Source organism: Beta vulgaris, chromosome 4 (assembly GCF_026745355.1).
Source record: "Beta vulgaris subsp. vulgaris cultivar EL10 chromosome 4, EL10.2, whole genome shotgun sequence".
NCBI lineage: Eukaryota > Viridiplantae > Streptophyta > Magnoliopsida > Caryophyllales > Amaranthaceae > Beta > Beta vulgaris.
The window spans coordinates 6,999,086-7,022,918 of record NC_079205.1 but is presented as its reverse complement, the minus strand read 5'-3'; the positions used below and the strand labels follow the sequence as shown (position 1 = coordinate 7,022,918).

The following is a 23,833-nucleotide window of genomic DNA, read 5'->3' as shown; positions in this document are numbered from 1 at the left end:
CACTTGCTACACACCCAACGAGGCCCATGCCCAACAGCATGACTGACCCAAACAGAATAACTGAGGGCATCAGTAGGGCCTGGTTTGTCCACAAGAGAGAGTTGAGAAAGCCTAACACGCTGATATAGAACAGCAAGATGATAAGCCCGGTCAAGCGTATTTCGCGTATGAGAAATTCATGTATTTCGCAGTTTCACGGCATTGACAATACAAGTCAGAAACAGTACATTTCGAACAACAAGTACACCGAATGTAAAGTTCAAGCAGAGAAAGTTCTTCCCATAGAGCATTTAATATAACATAATAGGTAGAAATCGACATGGATTTAGTTTGTTCACAACGAGCAATAGAAGATTTAAGGGAAAATTCGTCAGGTACCCCTGAGGTTTGGCGTAATTCCCAAATTAGCCCCCACATTTGGGAAATTCCTCAGATACCCCTGAGGTTTCTGTTTGGGCTCAAAATACCCTTACTATGGACGTAACCCTAACGCCGTTAGATTTTTCCTTCTCTCTCTCCCCAATTTTCTCTCTCCTCCCATTCCGCCACCTACTGCCAAACCCCCCTCCCTCACTCCGGCGCCGGCGACCCTACCCCCTCCCTTCCCCATTCCCAATTCCCTTACCCTCGACGTTGGCGTCGGCCAGAATAACAAAACAGCAACCTCGGGTGGTTTCGAGGGCAGGTTTAAGGGTTTGGGGACAGCGTATCTGGGTGGGGAAGGGGAGGGGGTCAACTCACGATGGAAGACATGGAAGGGGGGCCATTTCCGATAGGGGGAAAGGGAGGGCTAGGGTGGGGCGTCGAGGGTGGGGTATTTGGGGGTTCTACTGTTCTGGCCGACGAAGGGAAGAGGGTGGGTCGCCGGGGGTGCTGTTGTTCATGCCAGCGAAAGGAAGAGGGTAGGGTCGCCGGCGCCGAACTGGGTGGTGGTCGCCGGCTGGGGGAGGGGGGTTGGCAGTGGGTGGAGGAATGGGAGGAGCGAGAAAATTGGAGAGAGAGAGAAGCTGAGGGTATTTTGAGCCCAAAGAGAAACCTCAGGGGTATCTGAGGATTTTCCCAAATGTGGGGGGTAATTTGAGAATTACGCCAAACCTCAGGGGTACCTGAGGAATTTTCCCAAGATTTAATCTTTGAATTCTAAGGCCATTTACAATAGAGAAACGTAGTTAAGATGCGCCCATAATCTACTACCCTCACGATATGTAGTTAAAGTACTTTTTACCTTGGAAGTAATAGTGTTTGTAATCCATGAGACAATCATGGCGGTGGTGGTAAGCCAGTCGGACTCTTAACATGGAGGAGTCGGGGAAGAAATAGAACCATCAACAAAGCCAAACTTGCGACGGGCAACCCATGCAAGTTGTATATCCGCATCCCAGTCCTCATAGTTATCGTGAGTGAGAAGATTGGGACAATCTTGTGGTCCAAGGAAGAAAGGAGATGAAGGCTCGATGTTAGGAGGCGGCAGTGGCGGGTCATCGCCAGCTATGGCGGAAAAAATGGAGTTTTTATGAACATGGTATGATACCATGACAAAGTGATATGATGCACCGAAATCTTAGCTATTTTCTCATTGAGTATCACGTAATATACGTTACAAAGCTTCTCCCAAAAGAACATAATCAAGAAAGATATTAACTTACCTAAAAAGATAAGATATCATCTACAAGAATATTCCCAATATACCTAATATAACGTAACAAAAAGGCTGCTTTAAAATCCACATGTGTCAAGAAATTTAGTCCAAATCGACAAAGAAATACCCCAATAATACCAGTAGTGAGATTATGTTGCTTTGTTTTCTTTGGATTTCTTTTTTTTGTTTTCTCTCTCTTCATTGTTGCTCCTGCATGTTTGCTTTTTCAGTTTTTTTTTAAGTCCGCCCATTGTATTTCCCAATGTGGGGGGAGGGGGACACCTGTCTTCATGTCCCCCTGCTGCCTCAGCCACTGGGTGGTGGTGGTCTCAAGGGGTGGAGGTGGTCAAAAGGATAAAAGAAATAATTACAAAATTTTAAAAATAAAGCAATTTACCCATTGTTCAAGTATTTATTATCTAAACTTATTAAAAATAAATACCCTTATAAATTTGTGAGTTAATCAAAAGTTTAATTATTTTGAGCAAACCATTTAAATATGGACTTAATTTTCACAATTTTTAAAATAAAAATAGGTGTATGTTGGGAAAAAGGACATAAAAGTGAATTATAAAGGAAAAGAAAAAAAAAAGGTATTAGATGAACATATCAAACACAATTAAACTAAAAGAAGAAAAGGAAATAAAATGAAAAAAGGATAAAAGATAAGACTGAGAATAAAGAAAAGAACATGAGAAGGAAAGAACTGCTGCTGAGTGAGGCGCCGATTCCAGTGGGTTTGAACGATGAATTGGTGACGGTGCAGGGAAAGGTGGGCGTGGAGCAGGAATGGGGAATAATAACGATGGTGAGAGAAAGACGGGAATGAGATGAAAAGAAGATGGTGGCCGGCGTGGGATCTGGGATGTTGGGTTGCTGCAATGCGAGGTCCAGCTATGGAGTATCGGTTTTGGATGTGATGGACTAATGGTGGCGGTGCGACTTCTGTCAGAGAAAGGGTGAATGTGTGGACTGTGGTGGTTCGAAGGTGCATTGTGTGGTGAGCAGAGGGTAGAGAGGGAGAAGCCATGGGCTAGGCATGATGTAGTGATCATATATACGACCTGACCATGGTGTTCAATGTTCCTTTTTTCCTTGTCTTTTATGGGTGACGTGATGAGTGATAAGCGGAGGGTGGAGATATTGCTGCTCTGTGTTTTTTTTTTTTTTCTTTTTGAAAATCTCTTTCCAATTCCAATTTTCACCTACAATCACAAAAAAAGAAACACCAAAAATAATCACACAAAATGAATGAAATAGAGAAAACTCAAAATAAAAATTAAAAAAACTAAAGAAAATAAGTCAAAACTCTAGTTGCCTCCTAATCTAAAAGTGCAAATTTAGAGTTTTGGATAACCATTTAAAATTAGTACATCAATGCAGAATAGTTAAACGCTCTAAGAAGCTTATCATATGCTCTTGTAAACATCTCAGAAAATATTATATGAGAGAAAAATGGAAATACAAAAATTTTTAGTCCTAAAATCTGTTAAACCTAGAAAAAGAAAAATTAAAGGATAAATATTTACAAGACAAAGAAAAGGAAAAATCATTAGTATTTTTAAATGACTCAAAACAAGTATAGAAAAGTAATTGTACATCATGATCACGAGTCATTCAAAGGGAAGGAATAAGGAATGATGGAGGATATAATATAGGAAATTAAGGTCAAATTTTCGAGAAAAAGGAACACGAGACTCAAAAACAATAGGTGCAACCCACAAATCATGAATCACTCACTCTCTACTTTATGTTCCTCTAAACAAAGATTTTTCAACCATTGCTTCTTCCTTCCTCAAAACATCCACCACATTGGTTCTTTTTACAATCTTACTATCGTCGCAATAGCTTTTATTTATTATCTTTCCCTCATCATAAATAAAAGGATATGGATGAGAATTGAGTAGAATAATCACAAACATATTGGAGAGAGGGGTTGAAACCATTTATTAACGTCACATCACACAAAGAAATATCATGAGAAGTAGAGTGGCAATTTGAAGAATAATAAGGTGTTGTAGTACACTTGTGGGGTGAAGGGGTTAGTCTAGCGAATAAAGACATGTACCACTCATAATTATTCTTAGTCAACCACTTAATTAAATCCCAATGATGACAAGGTAATTGGGCTAGAAATCATCCATTCGACATAGACTAGAATACTTCCCTATTTTCTTCATTTAAACCCTCATAAATTACTAGCCACATATCTCAAATTTCAATTCCATGGATAGGACCAATAAAATTGCCACGCCTATAACAATATTTCCAAAATAATTCATTCTCATATTGAGGAAAAGAAAAAATTATTCTAGAATTAATAAACTGTACATGGGATTCATGGAATATATAAGATGATTCATGAGAACTCATGCAAAAATCGGGAGAATTTAGATATGATGCCTCAAAATTAAAAAACTTGAGAACCACAAGAATTATGACTATGTTGCCTATCAATAAAATTATCCCCATCATAATAATAGAACTAGATGATACGTAAAAAGAAAAAAATATATAGTCAAAAAATACAGTAGAAAATTTTATATAGACTCTAGTCTCACCAACAACAAACATTATCTCCCTAACAGCGATGTAAAAGTTTGATAGGCGTGTCATGCACCTAGAAAAAATAAATAATCTAACTTATAACCTCCTAACTATGTAATAGGGAAAGTCAGGATCAATCCAATAGAAAGAAAGTTGTTCTATGATTAACCATTAAATATGGTCGATCGGAACAACTATATTAATCGATATATAAATCAATGACTCTAGAGTTAAGTATCCCCACTAGCATGAATTAATATATACAATAATGACTCCTACTCTAAACTAATAAATTAAATGTTCATAAGAAAAAATACAACCTATAAAATATTATAAACCTCTCTCGAGTATTCACAGCTTCTCAAATATGCAATCAAGCCTACTTCCGTGGAATCATGGAAATCAAAGACATTAAACACAACACTCTAACTTCCTAACAATTAATTATACCTACTCCCATTAAGAATTTCATGTCCTTGATTCAAAATACTCAAATTCGTCAAAATCCAACTACCGTCGTGATCAAGACAAAGGAATGGTAACAACACTAATTATTCCTAATCTAGTATCTGAAATTGCACAATCAATTAATTAAGCAACTAATTTGAAAATTTAAAGAAACAAGTCATATATTAATCATGGTTAGGGTTTTGCTTAACCCTATCTTAGAAAACTACTCACATATAATTATTAGATAAACAAAATAAATTATGAAAGAAGAGGTTATCAACAAAAAATAAAAGAAAAGAGATAAAAAGAAGAAATAAAATACTTGGATTGAATTATAATATAGAGTGTGTAACTTGAAGAACAAAAAGAAACTCTGTAAAGAAAACTAACATACGTCTTCAATATGTGAAGGAGAGAGTTTAATAGCCTCTACAAGAAGTGATTCCCAATATATGTATAAGACTAATGAACCTAATATGACTAGAAAAGTAAGTTACAGAATTAGAAAAGTAAGTTACAGAATTAGAAAAGTAAGTTAAATCATTAAATGGGCGGAAATAACTAATCTGCGCTCGCATAGCGGGCTTTAGAAAAACCGTGCAAACTTACAAAGCCGATTCTTAGAATATAACTCAGACTGAATTGTGCAACCTATCATTGAAAAGCTCTTCCAATATACTTTCCAAGGCCTTTGAATTAATCAATTATCATTGTTGTGTCAAAAGTTATATACAAAATAATAGACATGACTCGATTTCCATAATTTTTTTTATTAAATTCCAACATTATATTGGCTTCAACTTGCACACGAAGATATCCATGACGATCCTTATCAATATAGCTTCCTTACAATTGCTCCTAATACTCAAGCCTATCCAATCATATTCCAATTATGTTCTCAATATCTGAAATTCATAGAAAACCATCAGAAATGCGCAAAAGGAGTAAATTTACTGGGGGGTGCTCAAAAAAACCCAACCGGTAGACCCGCTATAAAAAAATCGGGTAATTTTTCTGAAATTTTCAATTTCAATAGGCTGGGTACTCGACTCGAGAAAAGATGCAAGAAGCAGCTTGGGTAATGGGCCGCTTGTTTCGACAAACGGGTACCCGCTTACCGGGGGAAATATTTTTTCTTTTGAGTTTGCTAAATATAAGGAGTTAGCGATTTTCAGGTTCATCAACGAACTATTTTTTCATTTAATTTCAGTTTATAAACTTTTAAGATTGTTGTTACTTGTTTCTGGTGTGGGTAGGAATTGCCGAATTAGTATGGGAACTGACGTAGTCATGTCACGACGTCAGTGAAAAGAAGTAGAGCTGCAGGCTGCTAAGTTCTTAGTTTATCGAAAAGCTTGAATATCTTTAATTAACTGATATCAGGTAGAGACTATGGAGTAGTAAGTCAATTTTGTTGCTGCCAAAAAAGAAAGATCAAATTTGTTAAAATTTGACAAGGTTGCAGCACTAATGAGGAGAAGAAAGCATTGCTGAATTTAGTTCCTAATTTTGACTAGGTCGCCACACTACTCGATAAAAGCAGAGTCACTAAACATATTTGGGTACCCTATCACCCGACTCGAAAAAATCGGTACCTGTTTTGTGGGTACCCGGATTCTCCGGGTCGGGTCACGGGTTGACTTTTTTATTACCCACAAATGCGGGTACCCACATGTCCGGATACTTGAAATTAGTGATGGAGCAACAATGTAATAAGGGATAGCAACTGCTACCCCTGTTTTATCTGGAAAAAAAAATGAATTCGCTAGCCGCCATTATTGAGCACAGCCTGAAGAGAAAGGAGAATGAAGGTAGAAGAAGAGATTGAAAATTAAATACTTCTCCTTTTTTAAAATCTGGTAAGAGTGATGGCCAATGGGCAAAGTACTAATTAATGGTACAACTGTAAACTACATACTACTCTTCAACATGGTTAAAAATTACTCTACTCCTATCCAAGTCATCGGGAAAGTAAAAATGTAAACCTTAGAAAAAAATGATACAGTTATATACTCCATTATTTTTTTATTACCTTTTTACTGCCTCTTCTAATTTGTTTAATATACAAACTAACTCACGTGTTTCCATCGTACCCGATTCACTCAAGAGTAGCGTTCCACATATCCGTTTTCATATCCCGTTTCTTTTGGGGGTCTTGGTCATCTCATTGTGTACATCAGAAAAATCAAACTTCTATAATTTTTACTAATATATAATAATGTATTAACGATACAAAGTGTGTATAAGAAATGAGAAACCTATTAGAGGACGGAGGGAGAATAATTTTGTGAATTGTTAGTAAATGAATTTTTAGTCCATTGTAATGGTGTGAATTATTAATTGACTGAATTGTTAGTGAGCAATAATTATAATTGTCATTTGTTACTTGTTAGTGAGCCATAGTTTATGCGAATTGTCGTTTAGTACTTGTTAGTGAATTATAATTTGTGCAAATTTTTAGTGGCTTATCTTCGGAAAGATTTGTTTTGCAATGTAAAATGCTGGTCCGATTGCGAATTGGTCCAAATTATCCAAATTTTTTTGGTATTTGATAATTTTCGTAAAATTACGCTACTCCTCAATTGAAATCCTGGATCTGTCACTGCTTGAAATACCCGGTACCCGGTGATGAACCTTTAAATTTCACAACTTTAGTAATTTATACAATTATGAACTAAGATGCACCTAAATGTTTCTAAAATACAATCTAAATGTACCTGAAAACTATATGAAAATAAAATATATTAGACCTAAATAGAGTGAGAAATAGAGAGAGTAATATGAAACAGATGAAATATGAGTTATGCCTTTGTAGTCTTGTATCATCTGCCTTTTGTCTGCTATAAAAAAAAAGCGTTTATCTTCTGCTTTTTGCTTTTCATGCTCGACTTGTATTCTCGATGGAATCCCAATAGAAACACTTTAAAATCTATCTAATTGATTGTAGAGATGTAGGTCTTGTTAGACAAAAAAAGCTCAAGTTCGTCTTTTATTTTTGTGCCGCTCCTTAAATTATATATAGTACTCTTTAGGTCTTTGTTGCACACTTGTGAAACACAATTCCCATTATAAATATAACCACAGTAATATTCTAAGTATGAGTGTATTTTCTTTTTAACGCAAAGCAGGAGATTTTCCCTCTTTTCGTAATCGTTATATATAGATATTTTTAACATCTACTCTGAAGCTATTTATGCCTTTTGATTCATTCGTTTCCGTTGATAGGTGCTCAACAACATTGCATGCAATTAGAAGTAAAGGAGGAAAGTTCACAGTCGTGGATGTTAAAGACGTACATACAAGCGACAACGTTATCCTTGTTCTAAATAGTTTGGTTACTGAACTATTCGGCGGCCAAATAACTAAAGACGTTAAGTTAACTATCACCACAGAAAGACATTCAAAAATAAAAGAAGTGTATGCAGGAAGGTATCCACATTCCTTCGATGATTCTAGCTCTGTAACTATTTCATTTGGTCATCTTGCCCCAGAAGAGAGACGTAGTGCCTCCGTACTTCTCGCTCTTGAAGAGGTTCAGAAGCCATGCGGCATGGAGGTTGCCGAATATATAGTCTCCCATGGGTACGTATTAAGTATTGTTAAAGCAATTTTTAAGGACCTAGATTTTGTTAATTGATTATGGAAAACAAACAAAGTTAGAACCTTAAAGAGAAATTTAAACTAAAGAACAACACACAGATTAACCGTAGTTCAACTTCAATGGAGGAGAGAATTACAATGGAGGGAGAGAAGAAGATAAAAGAATAAGAAAGAGAATTTTAAGAAGGATAAAATGGATCTTAGGTTTAAAATGACTTAATGAGGCCTTATATATGTCACTCTTGAGATTACAAGAAAACCCAACTAAAAACGGATTAAACAGCATCTCGAAACAAGCATGGAAGAAAATAGGGAATAATCATCGATCGGGCAACAACACGCCCGCACAGGTTGGCCAAATCTCCCGGCCAAGCTAGACACCTAGCTTCCCGTTGAAGAATATCCAAAGTTCATGCCTACTTCTGCCTTTTACAAAAGTCGAGTGCTTGGGCATTGTCCTCTCGGGCAGCCACTGGTTTACCGCCCGTGCAGCTGAACCATTCCATCCTCTTCTTCGACATTCAAGGCACAAATAACAATTTTCCACCTTGACTTGAATCCTCTATACATACTTCCTCATAAATACCACAAACTCCAACTTCACCCCTTAGGGGCTCACATCGAACATAGAGAATGCCTAACTAAATCCACACACAAAGTGACCTTAGTTGTAGGCAACGACTTTGTTAACATCTTGGTGGGATTCTACTCGGTAGAATCTTCATGAAAGACAATTCCTTGTTGACAATTACATCTCCAGTGAAGTGGTACTTCACACTTATGTGTTTGGTTCTCTTATGAAATGTGTTTTGGTTCTTTGCCAAATAAATGACACTTTGAATATCACAAAACACAGACACCAAACTAGTGCATGAGTTAATTTCTCCCACTAACCCTTTGGACCCCATTGCTTCTTTGAATGCCTCGATAATAGCCATAAACTCGACCGCGATCGAAAGAGCTACAACATTTTATAGTGAAGATTGCCAACTCAATGTCGTACCACCCAAAGTAAAACATAACCGGAAGTGGATATCCAATCACCCAGGTCTCCTCCATAGTCCAAATTACAAAAGCCAATGATTTCATTTGCATCTCTACCAAACTCAGGGTAAATGTTCAAGGGTGAAGTACTTAAGCATCAATTTCATGGATTCCCAATGACCCTTACCGGGTTTTGACATATACCTGCTTACCATGATAACCGCTTGGGCAATACCCGGTCTTGAGCACTCCATGGCATACACCACACTTCCCACGACATTAGTGTAAGGAATATGAGCCATAACCTTTTCTTTTGCCAAGGATTGAGGGATAAGCTCCTTCCAGAACTTAAATCGAACGGAGTAGATACGGGTTTTAAGTTCTTCATGAAGATCGATTGCTCAAGCAATTTCTCAATGTACCTCCTTTGATTAAGGTACAACACAGGTACAACACATCGAGAATCCTATCTCTCAAGATCTCCATTCCAATAATTTTCTCGCCTTCACCAAGATCTTTCACATCAAACTCACTACCCAACAACTTCTTTAAGTTATCAACCTCAATCATATCTTTGCAAGCCACGAACATATCATTAACATAAAGTAATAGATAGATGAAAGAACCACTTACAAACTTCTTGAAGTATACTTAACTATCATAGGAGCGTCTAGTGAACTCATGAGTCAACATAAATGAGTCAAATGATTTATACCATTTCCTTGGAGATTGCTTCAACCCATACAATGGTTTCTCCAAGTAACACACATGATCGTCTTTCCTTTCTATCTCAAGCCCTTTCGATTGCTTCATATAGATTTCTTCTTCCAAATCACCATGGAGGAATGCATTCTTAACATCAAGTTAGTGTAGCTCTAAATCATCCATAGCTACCAAAGCAAGCAACATTCTAATGGAGGAGTATTTCACAATTCACAACAGTGTGAAAAACTGAAAATTTCATATGAAAGTCAAATCCTTTAACTTGTGTGAACCCCCTAACAACAACCTTTGCTTTGTTGATTGGACCATCCGAATCTAGTGTACTTTCCTTCCTCTTGTACACCCACTTGTATCCTACAATATTTTTGTTATCCTGGTGTAATAATAAGTATCTTCCAAGTATTTTTCTTATGCAAAGACTCAATCTCTTGATTCATCGCAATCAACCACTTGGTGGCATCGGGTAGAGACATGGCTTCTTTATAAAAGCATAAGTTATCAACAATCTCCACATCATTTGCAACAGAAAGAGCATATTGAACATAATCACACTCCTCGACATATCTTTGAGGTGGATTGATATGCCTTCATTGTCTTTCTTTTGCAAGTGGCTTGTGTTGAACTTGAAGTGAACCCTTGATTTGCCTCCCTTGAGGAGAAGCATCATCATCATGTGAAATTATTTCAAACTCCATCTTCTCCTTGGTGTCATGAGATGAGCCTGTTTCATGAAAGATGAATATTTCCTTTCTCGGAGTGATCATACAAGTTTTGTCAAATACAATATCTGTTAGGAAACAAGCTGTTGTAATTTGATTAATACTCAACAAAATCAATCAAATAATAAAGGCGAGAAAACAATAAAGAAGACCAAACAAAGAACACATACAAGAATTTATGTGGTTAAGTCAAAATAGACCTACGTCCACAGGTGGGGGATTAGAGCTTCTTCACTATAATGGAGAAAAACCAGAGAGATACAAGGAAACCTAAAAAATAATGGAGGCTAAAAGTGTTTTGTGTTAAATAATGAACACCAGGAAGCCCTTTTATAACATAAGGAACCACATCCAAAACCCTAAAAGATAAACCAAAATGGAATAAGTCAAAACCGCATAAAACCCAGCCGCTCAATCGGGTGGTTAATTCTTTTAACCAGACGTCTCGGGCCGCATCGGGCGATGTTCACCTGGTTGTAATTCGCGACGAACTCTCGATCGAGCGTGCCTGTGAAAACCAATTTTGACGAATTTCAAGGCATAAATCTTAACAAATCTCCACCTTGACTTGAAAATCGATCAAACAAGATAACTCCACTTTGAACCAAGAAGTGATGCTCACCCAAAAATCAAAGAACCTCCACCTTAAACAAAATTCCATAAACCTAGCCATTGTAAGCAATCCAGATTACGGACATCTTTTATAAGTGTGTATCGATGCGTCTTCGAACACAAAACTCCGTATAAAACGATCACATGACCTAGATCGAGAGTATAAAGTCACCAACGCCAATCATGCTTATTCAGACTGACCAAACTCTCTTCAACACACTTCTTATCTGAACAACAAGCTCAAAGGCAATTCTAGAAAATTAAATGACAACAATAAGTACCAAATTTGAGATAAGAAATAGCATAACTAGAACAAAATCTAATGCATAACCAAGATTGCTAATTTATTAACAACTCAAAAACAATATGTCATAGACTCCAAAAAAAATTCACACGGTTTCTCGTTTCACCAAAAGATCTCAAAAGGGCACTAAACATGAAGAGATCGTAGAAATTGCAACCCCAAATCTTGTAACCTAAAGTGCAAGATCATCATCAAGAATGGCGTTGACGATATTTGTAGATTGGTCCTCATTGGACCATTCCCCATTTTTCTCCTTTAATTTCCAACACCCAAATTAATATGACCTTTCAGATGACAATAGTTACAGATTTTATTCTTGCTGGAATTCTTTCCACCATGAGCAACCAATTTGTGTGAGCAGAATTATTAGATTTATTGACCAATTTATTATCAATTAAATCTGTCCGAATTAAGGTATCCTTGAAATCCTACAGACATAAATCATCCTTACCATATAATAAGGTATCTCAAAAGTGCTTATACGAAGGCAGTAAAGAACACAACAATCTAATAGCCATATCCTCAACATCGATCTCAACATCGATGTTTTTAAAATCCATAAGTATAGAGAAGAATTCATCTAAATGAGACTCAAGCAGTTTACCTTCTTCTAGACTGAGATCATGAAGTCTAGAGTTTAGTAGTAGATGGTTGGTCACAGACTTTATCATATAAAGTGACTCCAACTTCAACCAAAAACTCACAGCAGTTTTCTCTTTGGCAACCTCTCTCAAAACTTCATTAGGCAAACCTAATGAATTGCCGAGAGTGTCTTCGAATCTATCTCCTCCCACTTTTCATCCATCAGACCCAAAGGCTTTTTGGATACACTTTCAAGAGCCTTGTGACAGCCACTTTGAACCAAGATGACTCTCATATTTAATTTTCGTAGGCCAAAATTTATTTGCCTATCAAATTTCTCAATATCGAATTTTGTTGACATAATAAAAAAAAAAGAAACTCGTTCTATAAACACCTAAGATCTTAAACAACCAAGCTCTGATACCAGTTTGTTAGGAAACATGGTGTTGTAGTTCAATTAACGCGGAACAAAATCAATCAAATAAATAAAGGTGACAAACAATAAAGAAGAACAAACAAAAAACTTAAGGATTTACGTGGTTTAGTCAAAGTAGACCTACGTTCACATGTGGGGGATTAGAGCTTCTTCACTATAATGGAGAAAACCAGAGAGAATAATATAAGGATTCCTAAAATATACGAGATGCTAAAAGTGTTTCAAAAGTTGTGTGTTAAATGATGAACATCAGGAAACCCTTTTATAATATAAAGAACCCCATATAAAACCCTAAAAGATAAATCAAAAAGAAATAAGTCAAAATCGCGTAAACCCCAGACGCCCGATCGGGCAATTAACTCTTCAAACCTGCTGACTATCTCAGTCCCAATTGGTGACGTTCGCTTAATCGTAATTCATGACGAACGCCCAATCGGGCGTACCCGCCTGACCCAGGCGAACGGGCCTGCGAAAACCAATTTTGACGAATTTCAAGGCATAAAACTTAACAATATCTTTAGAAGTTGTAACTCTTCAAGATTTCTCACACCCGACTCTGATTCCCCTAACACCCAAACCATAGCCAACAAAAATACATTTTCTTCCTCGATAGTGAAAGTTTACCTTCACTAACATGAATATAAATCGAACATCCAGAGATTTTCAAAGTTGAATAATCAACGGGTTTTCAAACCATACCCCTTGAGGTGACTTGAAGTTAAGGGTGAACTGAGGAGAACATTTTACTAAATAGCATGTCAACAACCGCGTCGGCCCAAAAAGACTTTCCCATTTTGGCTTGGGAAAGCATACATCGAGCTCTTTCAGGCGAGTTCGATTCATCCGCTCCGCAACCCCTTTATTGAGGTCGATCAGCACAAGTTCTTTTTTGCACAATATCGTTCTCTAGACAATACTTTGTATACTTTTTCTCAACAAACTCTAGCTCGTTGTCGGTGCTTAAGGTCTTGATCTTTCTTTCGATTTTTTTCAATCATGGTCTGCCATTGAAGCCAAGGTCATCTTGGATATTTACGGGATCCTGTTCTAAAATGAAAATTGGGCCCTATATAAATCGAAGTTACGTGAAGTCACTTCAAACATAATTAACCTTCAAAGCTGAAAATTAGAACATAACTCAGTCCATTAAACTAAGTAAATTATTGAACACAAAAAATTAAAATATAATTCATTAGATTAAACTAAGTAAATTCAGCATGAAAAATTAAAACACAATTCTGTCAATTAAACTAAATAAATTCAACACAAAAAATTTAACATAAATCTCGAAGTAAAACAAAAGCAAGCTTATTTAAGCATTTTGAGAAAAAGATGCAGTAGACAGCAATAGAGAGAGCTAAAAGATTAAAATAAAAACAAATCCCGAACTACAAAAAAAATCAAAATAAAAAGGATGCAGCAGTGGTGCATGAGATAGACGTATAAGCACGACATAATTGCATAAAATCAATCAAAATCAAAAATTAAAAGATGCAGTTGTAGATAAGCGCATAAAGAAGAAATAATTGCAGAAAAATTAAATCAAACATATTACTCGAACTCAAAATTAATTGCAGAAAAGATAATCAAATTCAAAATTAAATCAAAATCATGCATAAAGACAAAATTGCATAAAAATCAAAATCAAAATACTGCTTACTCGAATTCAAGATGGTCAATTGGAGACTTCGAACTTGAACTTGAGGCGATTGTATCTTGTGAATTCCAATTCCTTTTTATGTATCAATGGAGAATTAGGAAGTAGATGATTAAGAACCTTAAAGATTACTCCTTTATATAGGCCGCTCAAAAATTAGCCATTTGATAAGAAGAAATCAAGAGAAAGTAAAATTAATTGTTGCTTGCCATTGTTAATGAATTGAAAAATCTTAAATTGGGTAAAAATAAATTATTTCCTGTTAGTGATAGGAAAAAAACCCTAATTTTCCATAGATGTTAATTGATGGAGTGATTTTATTTTTGGTAATTATGAAAGAGAATTGATGGTAATAAATATTTGGAGGAAAAACTGATGAAGTTAGAAGGTCTTGAAAATATGAAAACTTGAAATTTTTGTGGATAGATCGAGGAAGGTGAAAGCGGTGTGATTTAGTAAGTGTGATTGCATGAAGTACGAGGCAGAAGAATGTAGAGTGAAGGGCTACAGGCGGGCCTTTTATGTAAATTGGGCCCTTTAAATCAAAACAATTTTTTGGAGCTGGGGGACTATGCGAAGGGGTGCTTTGCACACCCCTAGTTACAAGCCTGATTGAAGGAACACATCGAAAATCCCAATCTTGTGCTTGAGAAAGAATACCCAAACCTTACTTGTGAATTCATAAATTATAGTGAGCAAGTTGTTACAACCACCGATGGACTCTAGAGGGACCCCATAAGTCTAAGACTCTAAGTGAAGATAGTCATGTGTTTTTTTGGTGTTGTGAATAGCCAACATTCAGCCAAGTGAGCCAAAGTTATATACGAAACGAAACAATATTTACCCAAACAGAAAATGAACGAAACAAAAGTTAAGTCCTATTCAGCCAACATTTACTAGTCAAAATCAACAAATAAAATTAAAGAACGTAAAATCAAACAATATTCAGCCAACAAAACGAAAAAATTAATAAACAAAAAATTTACCAATATTTAGCCAACAACAACGAACAATTAACAACAAACTTACCAAGCGAAAAAACAAAAAACCGAAAAAAGACTACGAAACCTCAATTACAAACTAATTATAAAAAATCCTAATTACAAACTAATTATGAAACACGACATCCTAATTACAAAAAAACGGACATTACCAAAAAGGGGAGATTGGACGTTGATTTTAGGGTTGAGCGAGCAATGGAGGGATGAAAGTGGACGAGCGAAGCGAAGCGATGAATGGAGGAGAGTGTGGGAGGAGAGAAGGTGGATGGGTTTTCTGGTGGCTAGGAGGTCAAGGAGATAGATTGGGGCTGAGTGTTTGGGTTAAGCAGGGAAGGAGAAGGGGTTGAAGTGGGTTTAGGGTTGAGTGAAGGGAATGTGGGAGTATATAAGAGAAATAGTGGGCTTGGGCATAGGGCTGGCAATGATGCGAGTCGAGTTCGAGTTTGACTAAACTCGACTCGAACTCGAAAACTTATACTCAAACTCGACTCGACTCGAAAACTCGCGAGTTTCAAATTTTCAAGCTCGAACTCGAACTCGAAACCTAAACTCGAGCTCGAACTCGAACTCGTTTCCAGCTCGAAACCAAGTTGGGCATACTGCTTGTCATAGGTCATTACTGACTAGGGGCGTTCATAATCGGATACGCGATTTTTCGAGTACCCGGTTATGCGGGTACCCGTATTTGCGGGGTACTTGAAAATGCGGCACGTGACCCGACGCGTAAAAATCGGGTACCTGCTAACCGGATACCCAAAATTTTTCGAGTTGGGTCATAGAGTAGCCGATTCGTTTTATTTTTTAAAAATAAATTGTTCAACTTGGTCACATTATGCAAGCTGCAAATCTGCCATACTATTACATTATTACTTCCAAGTAACCGCCAGCTCAATATTCATGCATCATGTTCATTGATGTAAAGTTAAACCCACTGCATGCCTACAAAGTCAAAAGTTTTCGACTTGGTCAGACGTGCTTGACTGTTGTGGTAATGTGGTGCCTTAGGTAAAATTGTGGAGACTAGAGTGTACGTGGGCTACTGACTGGTAGCATGGCCCAAAACTCAAAAAAAAAAGGGTCGGCGTCCAAACATGTTAGACCAAATTTAACTCGAACCGAGTTCCGAGTACCCATGAGAAGTTTATATACGCCCCATTACCCAACCCAGATTTAATTGTTTTTACCGGGTCGGGGACCCGTCAAAATAAAAATAAAAAAGATAGATTTTGACCTAGTTTTTTTTTGTGCGGTTAAGCGAGTTTTCGAGGCGGATAATTTGGGGCGAGTTTTTTTTAAACACCCCTATCCGAGATTAAAAATCAGATCAGTTAAAAAAACTGATCAGGTTTTTAGGCTAATCAGTTCGGTTATATCATTTTTCAATTTGCACCAAAAAATACATAACTAACTGGTTCGGTTTTTCCAAAACAGAACATGTTGTTTTGTGTCATTTGAGGTTTTTTGCTAAAGCCAAAGTTTCCAAGCATCAAGCTTCCTAGTAAACCTTGCTTACAATGTTCAATCATCCTAATGTTCTCCCATAAGGCCATGCCTCAAATGTCAAAGCTTGGTATCACTATTACTCATAGTGCTTCTGGAACTGATCCTTGTAACACATTACAAGGTTCCCGTTCTAGTACCCTTCATCAAAACAAGAGCAAAACACACAACCTGAAACACTCCACATTCATTGCTGCGTATTTGCATCCGTTAGCTTCAAGGGTGCCAAAGAAAATCAATTCTGCTTCATATCCGGAACATGACATATATTGGATAATGTTCTTACTCACCATCAAACATATTAATGACAACCATTCCAATTCAAATCACCTTGCAATTAGCATTGTTATCCATGGTGACGAATCCTCCACTATACTTCTAAGGGGCGTTTGGTTCATATGATTCTGGTACGAGGTATAGGTTTAAAATGAGCACAACCCATACCTAGTTTTTGTTGACAAAATTAAAAGATTTAAAACCAATACCTCAAACCCATAAGGTATGGGGTTTAGACACCCAAAGGGGAAGGTGGGTATGGCTTATACCAATACCTCAAGGTATTAAATAGAAGAAAAAATTCCATTTTCAAATAAAATTAAACACATGGTACTAGGTATCAAGTTTCAAACCTGTACCACCGTGGTTTCATTCCTGATTCCAAACCCTTACCACTATATGAACCAAAGGCCCCATAAAGTAGTCCTTATTGGGAGTCATGTGAAAACAACAACCCAAATCTATAATCCAATCACTCCTTCCCTTGAAATTATCATGAGTGGCAACAAGAGCACCACAATCGCTATTGATGTCAACAAAACTAGCCTCGACAATTTTCTGTTTTACCTTCCCTAACTTGACCTCACTCGATTGTTTCTTTTACTACTCCCAATAATCAACCCAAATGTGGCCTATGACGTGACAACAGTTGCAAGTATTATTTCTATTGGAATTGAACTTCTTTGACTTAGAACGGCCTTTATTCTTCCCAGTTCCCCCATTACGACCACTAGTATAAGCATGATCGTTAGTTCTACCCCCTCACAAACAAGCTATTATTAGATCGAATTGATGCTTTAGACGCTTATTGATTATCAATTAAAAATCTCATAGTCAAGGCATGTTTAATATCATGAATACTCAAATCGTCATCACTGTACAAGATAGTTTCACGGAAATGTTTGTAGGACCTTTATTCAACTTCATTGTTGACATGAATAACACACCAAATAATCAATAAGAACCACAAGCAACCTCAAGATATGATACCAATTGTTAGCAATTCAGGTCGCAACTTGTGAAGGACTTAGGATTTGGTAATTGTTTATGAGCAACAAAGAAAGTTAGAAATAAAATTTTAATTGAAGAACAACACACAAATTTATCGTGGTTTAGTCAATGTGACGTACATCCACCTTTACAAGCTTTGAGTTTTGTATTTCAACTTAAATGGAGGAGATAATTATAATGGAGGGAGAGAAGACGAGAATAAGAAATAGAGTTCTAAGGAGGAAAAATGAATCTCAAGGTTTAAATGACTTAAGGAGTCCTTATATGACCCCCTTAAGTTTATAAGGAAACCCAACTAAAAACGAATTAAATTGGGTCTTAAGCAAGCAGCGAACAAAATAGGGCATAATCATCTGGTCCGGCTTTAACACGCATGCCCGGGCCAAACCGCTCGGCCATGCTAGACACTTGGCTACCCAGAAGAATCCCCAAAGTTCCTACCTACATTTGCCTTCTATAGAGGTCAGGCGCCCGTGCACTGCCCACCCGAACCATTACTTACCCACCGATCGAAGCACCTGAACCATTTTCTTCTCTTCTTTGACATTCAAGGCACAAATAAAAAGTATAAAATAATTTATTACATTTGTACCAATCCTAAATTGTAACTAGGTGATTCTTGTTCTTTTTCTTTTTTCATAGAATAAAACATGACAAAGAAAAACTAATGTTAAAGGATATTGTTTTTGTGAGGGAATTGCGATGTAGTAGTATGTGGACCGTCACGATTCTCTTGTATGCTAGACTGCTAGTTGACTTATGATTAGTAACTACAAGGAAAAACACATTAGCTACCATCAAGAACGTTGTTTTTTAAGTGCATCCATCCAGGGAGTTTGGATAGGCGTCTCATTGTGAGGGGCCAGGGGCATGTTTGACATTTCACACAAAAAGATAAAAAACAGACGCTGAACTTTGGTACCAATTTATACCAAAATTTAGTAAATTGGTACCAATACCAAAATAGCTCTTATTTTGGTACCTAGTGTAAGTGAATTTTAATATCAATTTTGAGTTTTGTACCAATAATTATACTTACTTTGGCACCAATTGCACTTGCTTTGGTATCAACTTTAAACTTTGATATCACTAATACCTCATTTGGTACAGTAGTTTGGTATCAACTTTGAACTTTGGTATCACTAATACCTCTTTTGATATAGTAACAATTTTTACTTTTGGTACCTGTGAGAGGCCATTTTGGCCTCTCATAATGAGACACAAAGAGTTTCTCCATCCCGAGTGGAGTGAGTATGAGTAATATTTTGATAAGTAGTGGGTAATTGTCGATGTCAAAAGTCATATCCATCATCATGGATCGACGGTAGGTGTTGGATTTGAAACTTACCACCTCATATCCACCAGCTCTACACCACATCCAACCATCACGCAGTCACTCCTCCACCTTTAAATCTTGTTTTTGCATACCAACTATAGTATAAATTAATATCAACCTAAATATTGATAAACTCGATTTTCAATGATCTAGTTGTTATTCAATTTTCAACTTATTTTTGCTCCACTTAATTAATCATTGTTGGATTTATCATATTTTTGCTAAACATATTCTTGTTGAACTTTTTTTTTTTGCTTAATTTAACTTATCATTGATAAAATTAATTTATTTTTACTTCACTTAAATTTACATTTGTTGAACTTCACTTTTTTTCTTTTTCTTTTTACTGAAGTTATATTGAGAAGAGCAAACTCTTAGTAATATATATAAATAGTATCTTTTTATCAAGTAGTGACATACTTGATTGCTACAACTGGAAAATATACACAAAATCATATAGTGAAATCCAAAGGTTAATCCATTAACTTAAAGAAACTTGCCTATCTACATGAGGTGGGTAGCTATTCGAAAGCAAATTTTGGGTGCAATCATACTAGCACTAATGCATAAGATCCCATCAGAACTCTGCAATTAAGCGTGCTTGGATGAGAGTAGTACTAGGATGGGTGAATTCCTGGGAAATCCTCGTGTTGCACCCCCTTTTTTTTTAAAAAAAATAATCAATTTAACACCTTTTGAGCAGCAGGTGCTAGCCTAGTGGTGTTGGCATCACCTCCGATTCCAAAGATCCTTGGATAGAGTCTCACCCCTTGCTAGGAGTGATCCCCAATTTCCCCCCTTCCTTGCAAGGGACTTCATCTTACCTTAAAAAAATCAAACTTAGATAACACTAGTGGAAAAAAGCGCACCCGATGCGGTCAAAACTGTGCTTACTGATTCGGTTTTGGTCCGCATCAGGTGGGCTCGCTGCAAATCCAAAGTTTTTACTGATTCGGTCCAAAATCATATCAGTAAATTATTTACTGATGCAATTGTAAGGTAAAACATCAGTTAATCACATTAACTGATTTGTTTTTTTTACCTCAAAATCATAGTAGTTTGTTGAAATTTATGTCAAAAAACGGTGCAGACTTGCACTACCTTTCAAGTCTCACAGTCTTGAACCAAAATACAACTGAAGCAGTTGTCTACGAAACAAAATACAACTAAAAGTTCAGTGAAATACATTCACATTGATTTAAAACTAAAACAAAATTACAAGATCTAACGAACAATCCTTAAAAACGTAAATGAGAAATCAGCCATGAAGCGAAAGCATAACTAAGAATACATCTGAAATGAGAAACTAAAAGAAACAAAATCTGCAATTATAATATACACTGAAAACAAACTGAAATACACAAAATTAATAAAACGAACAATCCTTAAAAACGTAAATGAAAAAAAACAAAAATTAAGGGAGGACTTCATATTTGAAAAACTTTAGGGCAATGGGATTAGGAGGAACGTCCTGACCAGAAGTTCCCCTTCCATTGTCCAATTTTTTTTAAAAAAACTCACTCCACCACCATCCACCTCCTGCCACCACCACCCCCGTTGATTCTTTAACGTCTTCAACGTCGAAGGAAGGAAATCATATCAATTGTCGAGGAAATCGAAGGAAGTAAATCAAATCAATTGCAGAGGATTCTTGTTGGCTTGACCGAGATTTTTTTTTTAAAATTGGGCGATGGAAAGGGAACGCCTGGCCACTACGATCCTCCCATCGCCCAATTAAAAAAAATCGCAATCAAACTAGTGGAGGAGGTGTGTTAGAGGTGATGAATTGTGGCTGGTGGTGGTAGGTGGTGTAGGGGGTGGGGGTGGTGGAAACAAAAGAAGGGTAAAATAGTCTACTAAAAGTAAATTTGGGCAATTTTAAGTAATTTTAAGATGACGTTTAACCATCACTTACAAATATTAGACCGCCTTATAGAATTACATTCACAATAATAATATTTACATTCCAGTGCAATAAAATTCACATTCACAACAAAATAATTTACATCATCCGAAAATTAACAACAATTAACAACAATCTGCGTATAGAATTATATTGACGACATTGGGTGTTGGAAATTAACAACCATCATCCAAAAATTTACATTAAGATTAAAATCAAAAAAATATAAATATGAAAATTCAGTGTAAATAACACTGAATTAAATGAATTAACTCAATTAAAAAAACAAAAAATCAACAAAAGGAAATGGAACTATCTAATTTTTAATTTGTGCATAAATTAAACATATCACAAAATAGATTAATATAATCAACAATATAAATTAAAAACGAAAAATAAATCAGAAATTACAAAAGGAACGAAATTAAGAAAAAACAAAAAGAAATGAAATTAATAAACGAAAAAAATTTAAAGCCGATACACTGGCTCGAATCGCTCGAAAGAATATCAAACCCTAGTTTCGTCGGTTTAATAAGACGATTTGGGTTCCTGGGTTTGAAATTCCGTCGTGGTTGGTGACAATTCTTCTGGGTCGTGGTTATTGGCGAACACCAAGCGTGCTGGTGGCTGGTGGTTGTTGAGTGACGAAACTATGGTGGGAGATGGTGTTCGTGAGCGATGAGCGAGTTTGAGGGAGAAAGATGGTGGTGAGTGGTGTTTTTTGGCAATGACGAAGATGTCATGCAAGAGTTTGAGGGAGATGGTGGTGGTTTGTGGGCGATGATGAGAGGAAAGAAGAAGATTGAGAGAGACTGAGAGAGGATGAGAGGAGAGAGGGTTTAGGGTTTTCGGAAGTGGTGTCAGACGGAGGGAAGCTTAGAGGAATTGTTTTTAGCAAATTAGATGGTAGACACGAGTCCACAACCATAAGAATGATGTGCATTATTTCATATGACGTCGTTTTGCATTATAATATAATAAATAAAAGAACATCCTCAATGAGCAACAAGAAAAAAGAAGAAGATGAACATAAGAGGAAATATCTGATCGATGTTCATTTGAGAACAATTGATTTTCATTGGTTTCACAATACACTTAATGGTCATTGGAGAACAATTGATATTCATGATTCTGCGCATTTTATGTTTCCTGGGTTGCATTTTGCCCCGTGTCATTTACCAATTGATAGTTTGTTGGGCCTTGGCTAATGTTTTTGGGTAATGGGCTTATTTGACTCTGATCCCGTGAGCCTAAAAATCTGGTTTTTAGGCTCAAAGGATCATATATTTTATCCTCCATTTTGAGCGAAAAAGTATTAAACTAACATATCCGGTTTTGAGAGAACCATATCTACTGTTTTGTGTCATTGAACTTTTTTCCACTAATACTATAAAGAATTTTTGGTTGAACATAAGTATGCATCGAGAAGGGGCTATTCGTATCAAATCCACCCTACTATCACTCACTTAACCCTAAAATTTGTTATTGTGATAAGACAAAATTTCTAATATGTACGCTTATTATTGTGTGCAGTGAACGTCGTGAAACTTGGAAGCCCCTGCCAATAATTGTTACTGTAGTTCGTGCCACAACACCTATGGTACCGAAGAGTGTGGAGATATTAATTGAAGAACATGACAATACTGTAAAAAAGATAAAAGAAGCTAGGGAATTGGCTGATGCCAAGATGCCCAAGCTGATGTATCTTCAGCCAATATATCATAAAGGATTGTGGCTCGCTCGTCGTTATGTGCAGGAGGTTGTTTGTAAAGTGAAGACAAAACCACTGATCCTCCCTAAAATGCCCGAACTGTATTTTGAATAGAGGAAACCAATTATCCTCTAGAAAATACTGAACTGTGATTCATGCTAAGCACGACATGGTCAATGCTAATGGTTGATGTTTAAGTGAACATGTTTGTCTGTTTTGTACCTTTAACTTAAGGACCTGTCCATTTCTTTGAGTTTCTGATAGCTAGTAATTAGTTGGTAGTCTTGAGAGAGAACCTTGTAAGATATTTTGGGGTATATTTATGTGGAAGGATTAACAAAATATATTTGTAGATGTAAAGTTAATGCTCTTTATCACTCATAAACTAAAACATAATATAACACTTGGAATTTTGGTTTTACAAACTTACTAACATTCCACTCATTTCCCACACACAAATATTTGCTCACAAGAGCTTTTCTTGATGCACTCTAAAACACACGAGGCATACCTTAGCAGCAAAATGCAATACCTATTTATACTACCCAAATGATGTAGCATGGATCAAGCTTTTCAACTTTTGAGAGCTATGCCTATAACTAGCATGGTGTAGCCTTTACCTTTGCATTTAATGTGAAGCTCACTCATTTTGACAATTTACTTCACTGTAAATCAAGAGAAAGAAAAATGAGTGTAAGCTAGAGTTGTTTTATTTTGACTAAACCCCATCTAGAAGCTAAGAGAGAGAGAGAGAGAGTTGTTGAATTTTAACACTCCCCCTCAACGACTACTCTCTCTCAGAGTAAGTCTCGAGGTCATACCAAGTTGTTTCCGGAACTTTT

The 23,833-nt window shown here is 36.5% G+C and overlaps 1 protein-coding gene and 1 pseudogene across 3 annotated transcripts in view; both read left to right on the top strand.

The window, feature by feature from the left end:
* LOC104907106 (uncharacterized) overlaps window positions 1-23,416 on the top strand; it is a 39,819-nt gene extending 16,403 nt beyond the window's left edge. For 2 of the 3 annotated variants that reach the window (XR_008968917.1, XM_048642700.2), the window contains exons 3-4: window positions 7,862-8,218; window positions 22,814-23,416. Coding sequence is in view for 2 of the 3 variants with exons in the window: in XM_048642700.2 (XP_048498657.1) it covers window positions 7,862-8,218; window positions 22,814-23,105 (649 nt within the window). In the remaining variant the exon portion in view is untranslated. The remainder of the gene's footprint in view (window positions 1-7,861; window positions 8,219-22,813) is intronic. The other variant, XM_057393910.1, reaches the window with a different exon arrangement.
* Window positions 19,918-20,036, top strand: LOC125497160 (5S ribosomal RNA; annotated as a pseudogene).
* Window positions 23,417-23,833: the final 417 nt, after the last annotated feature.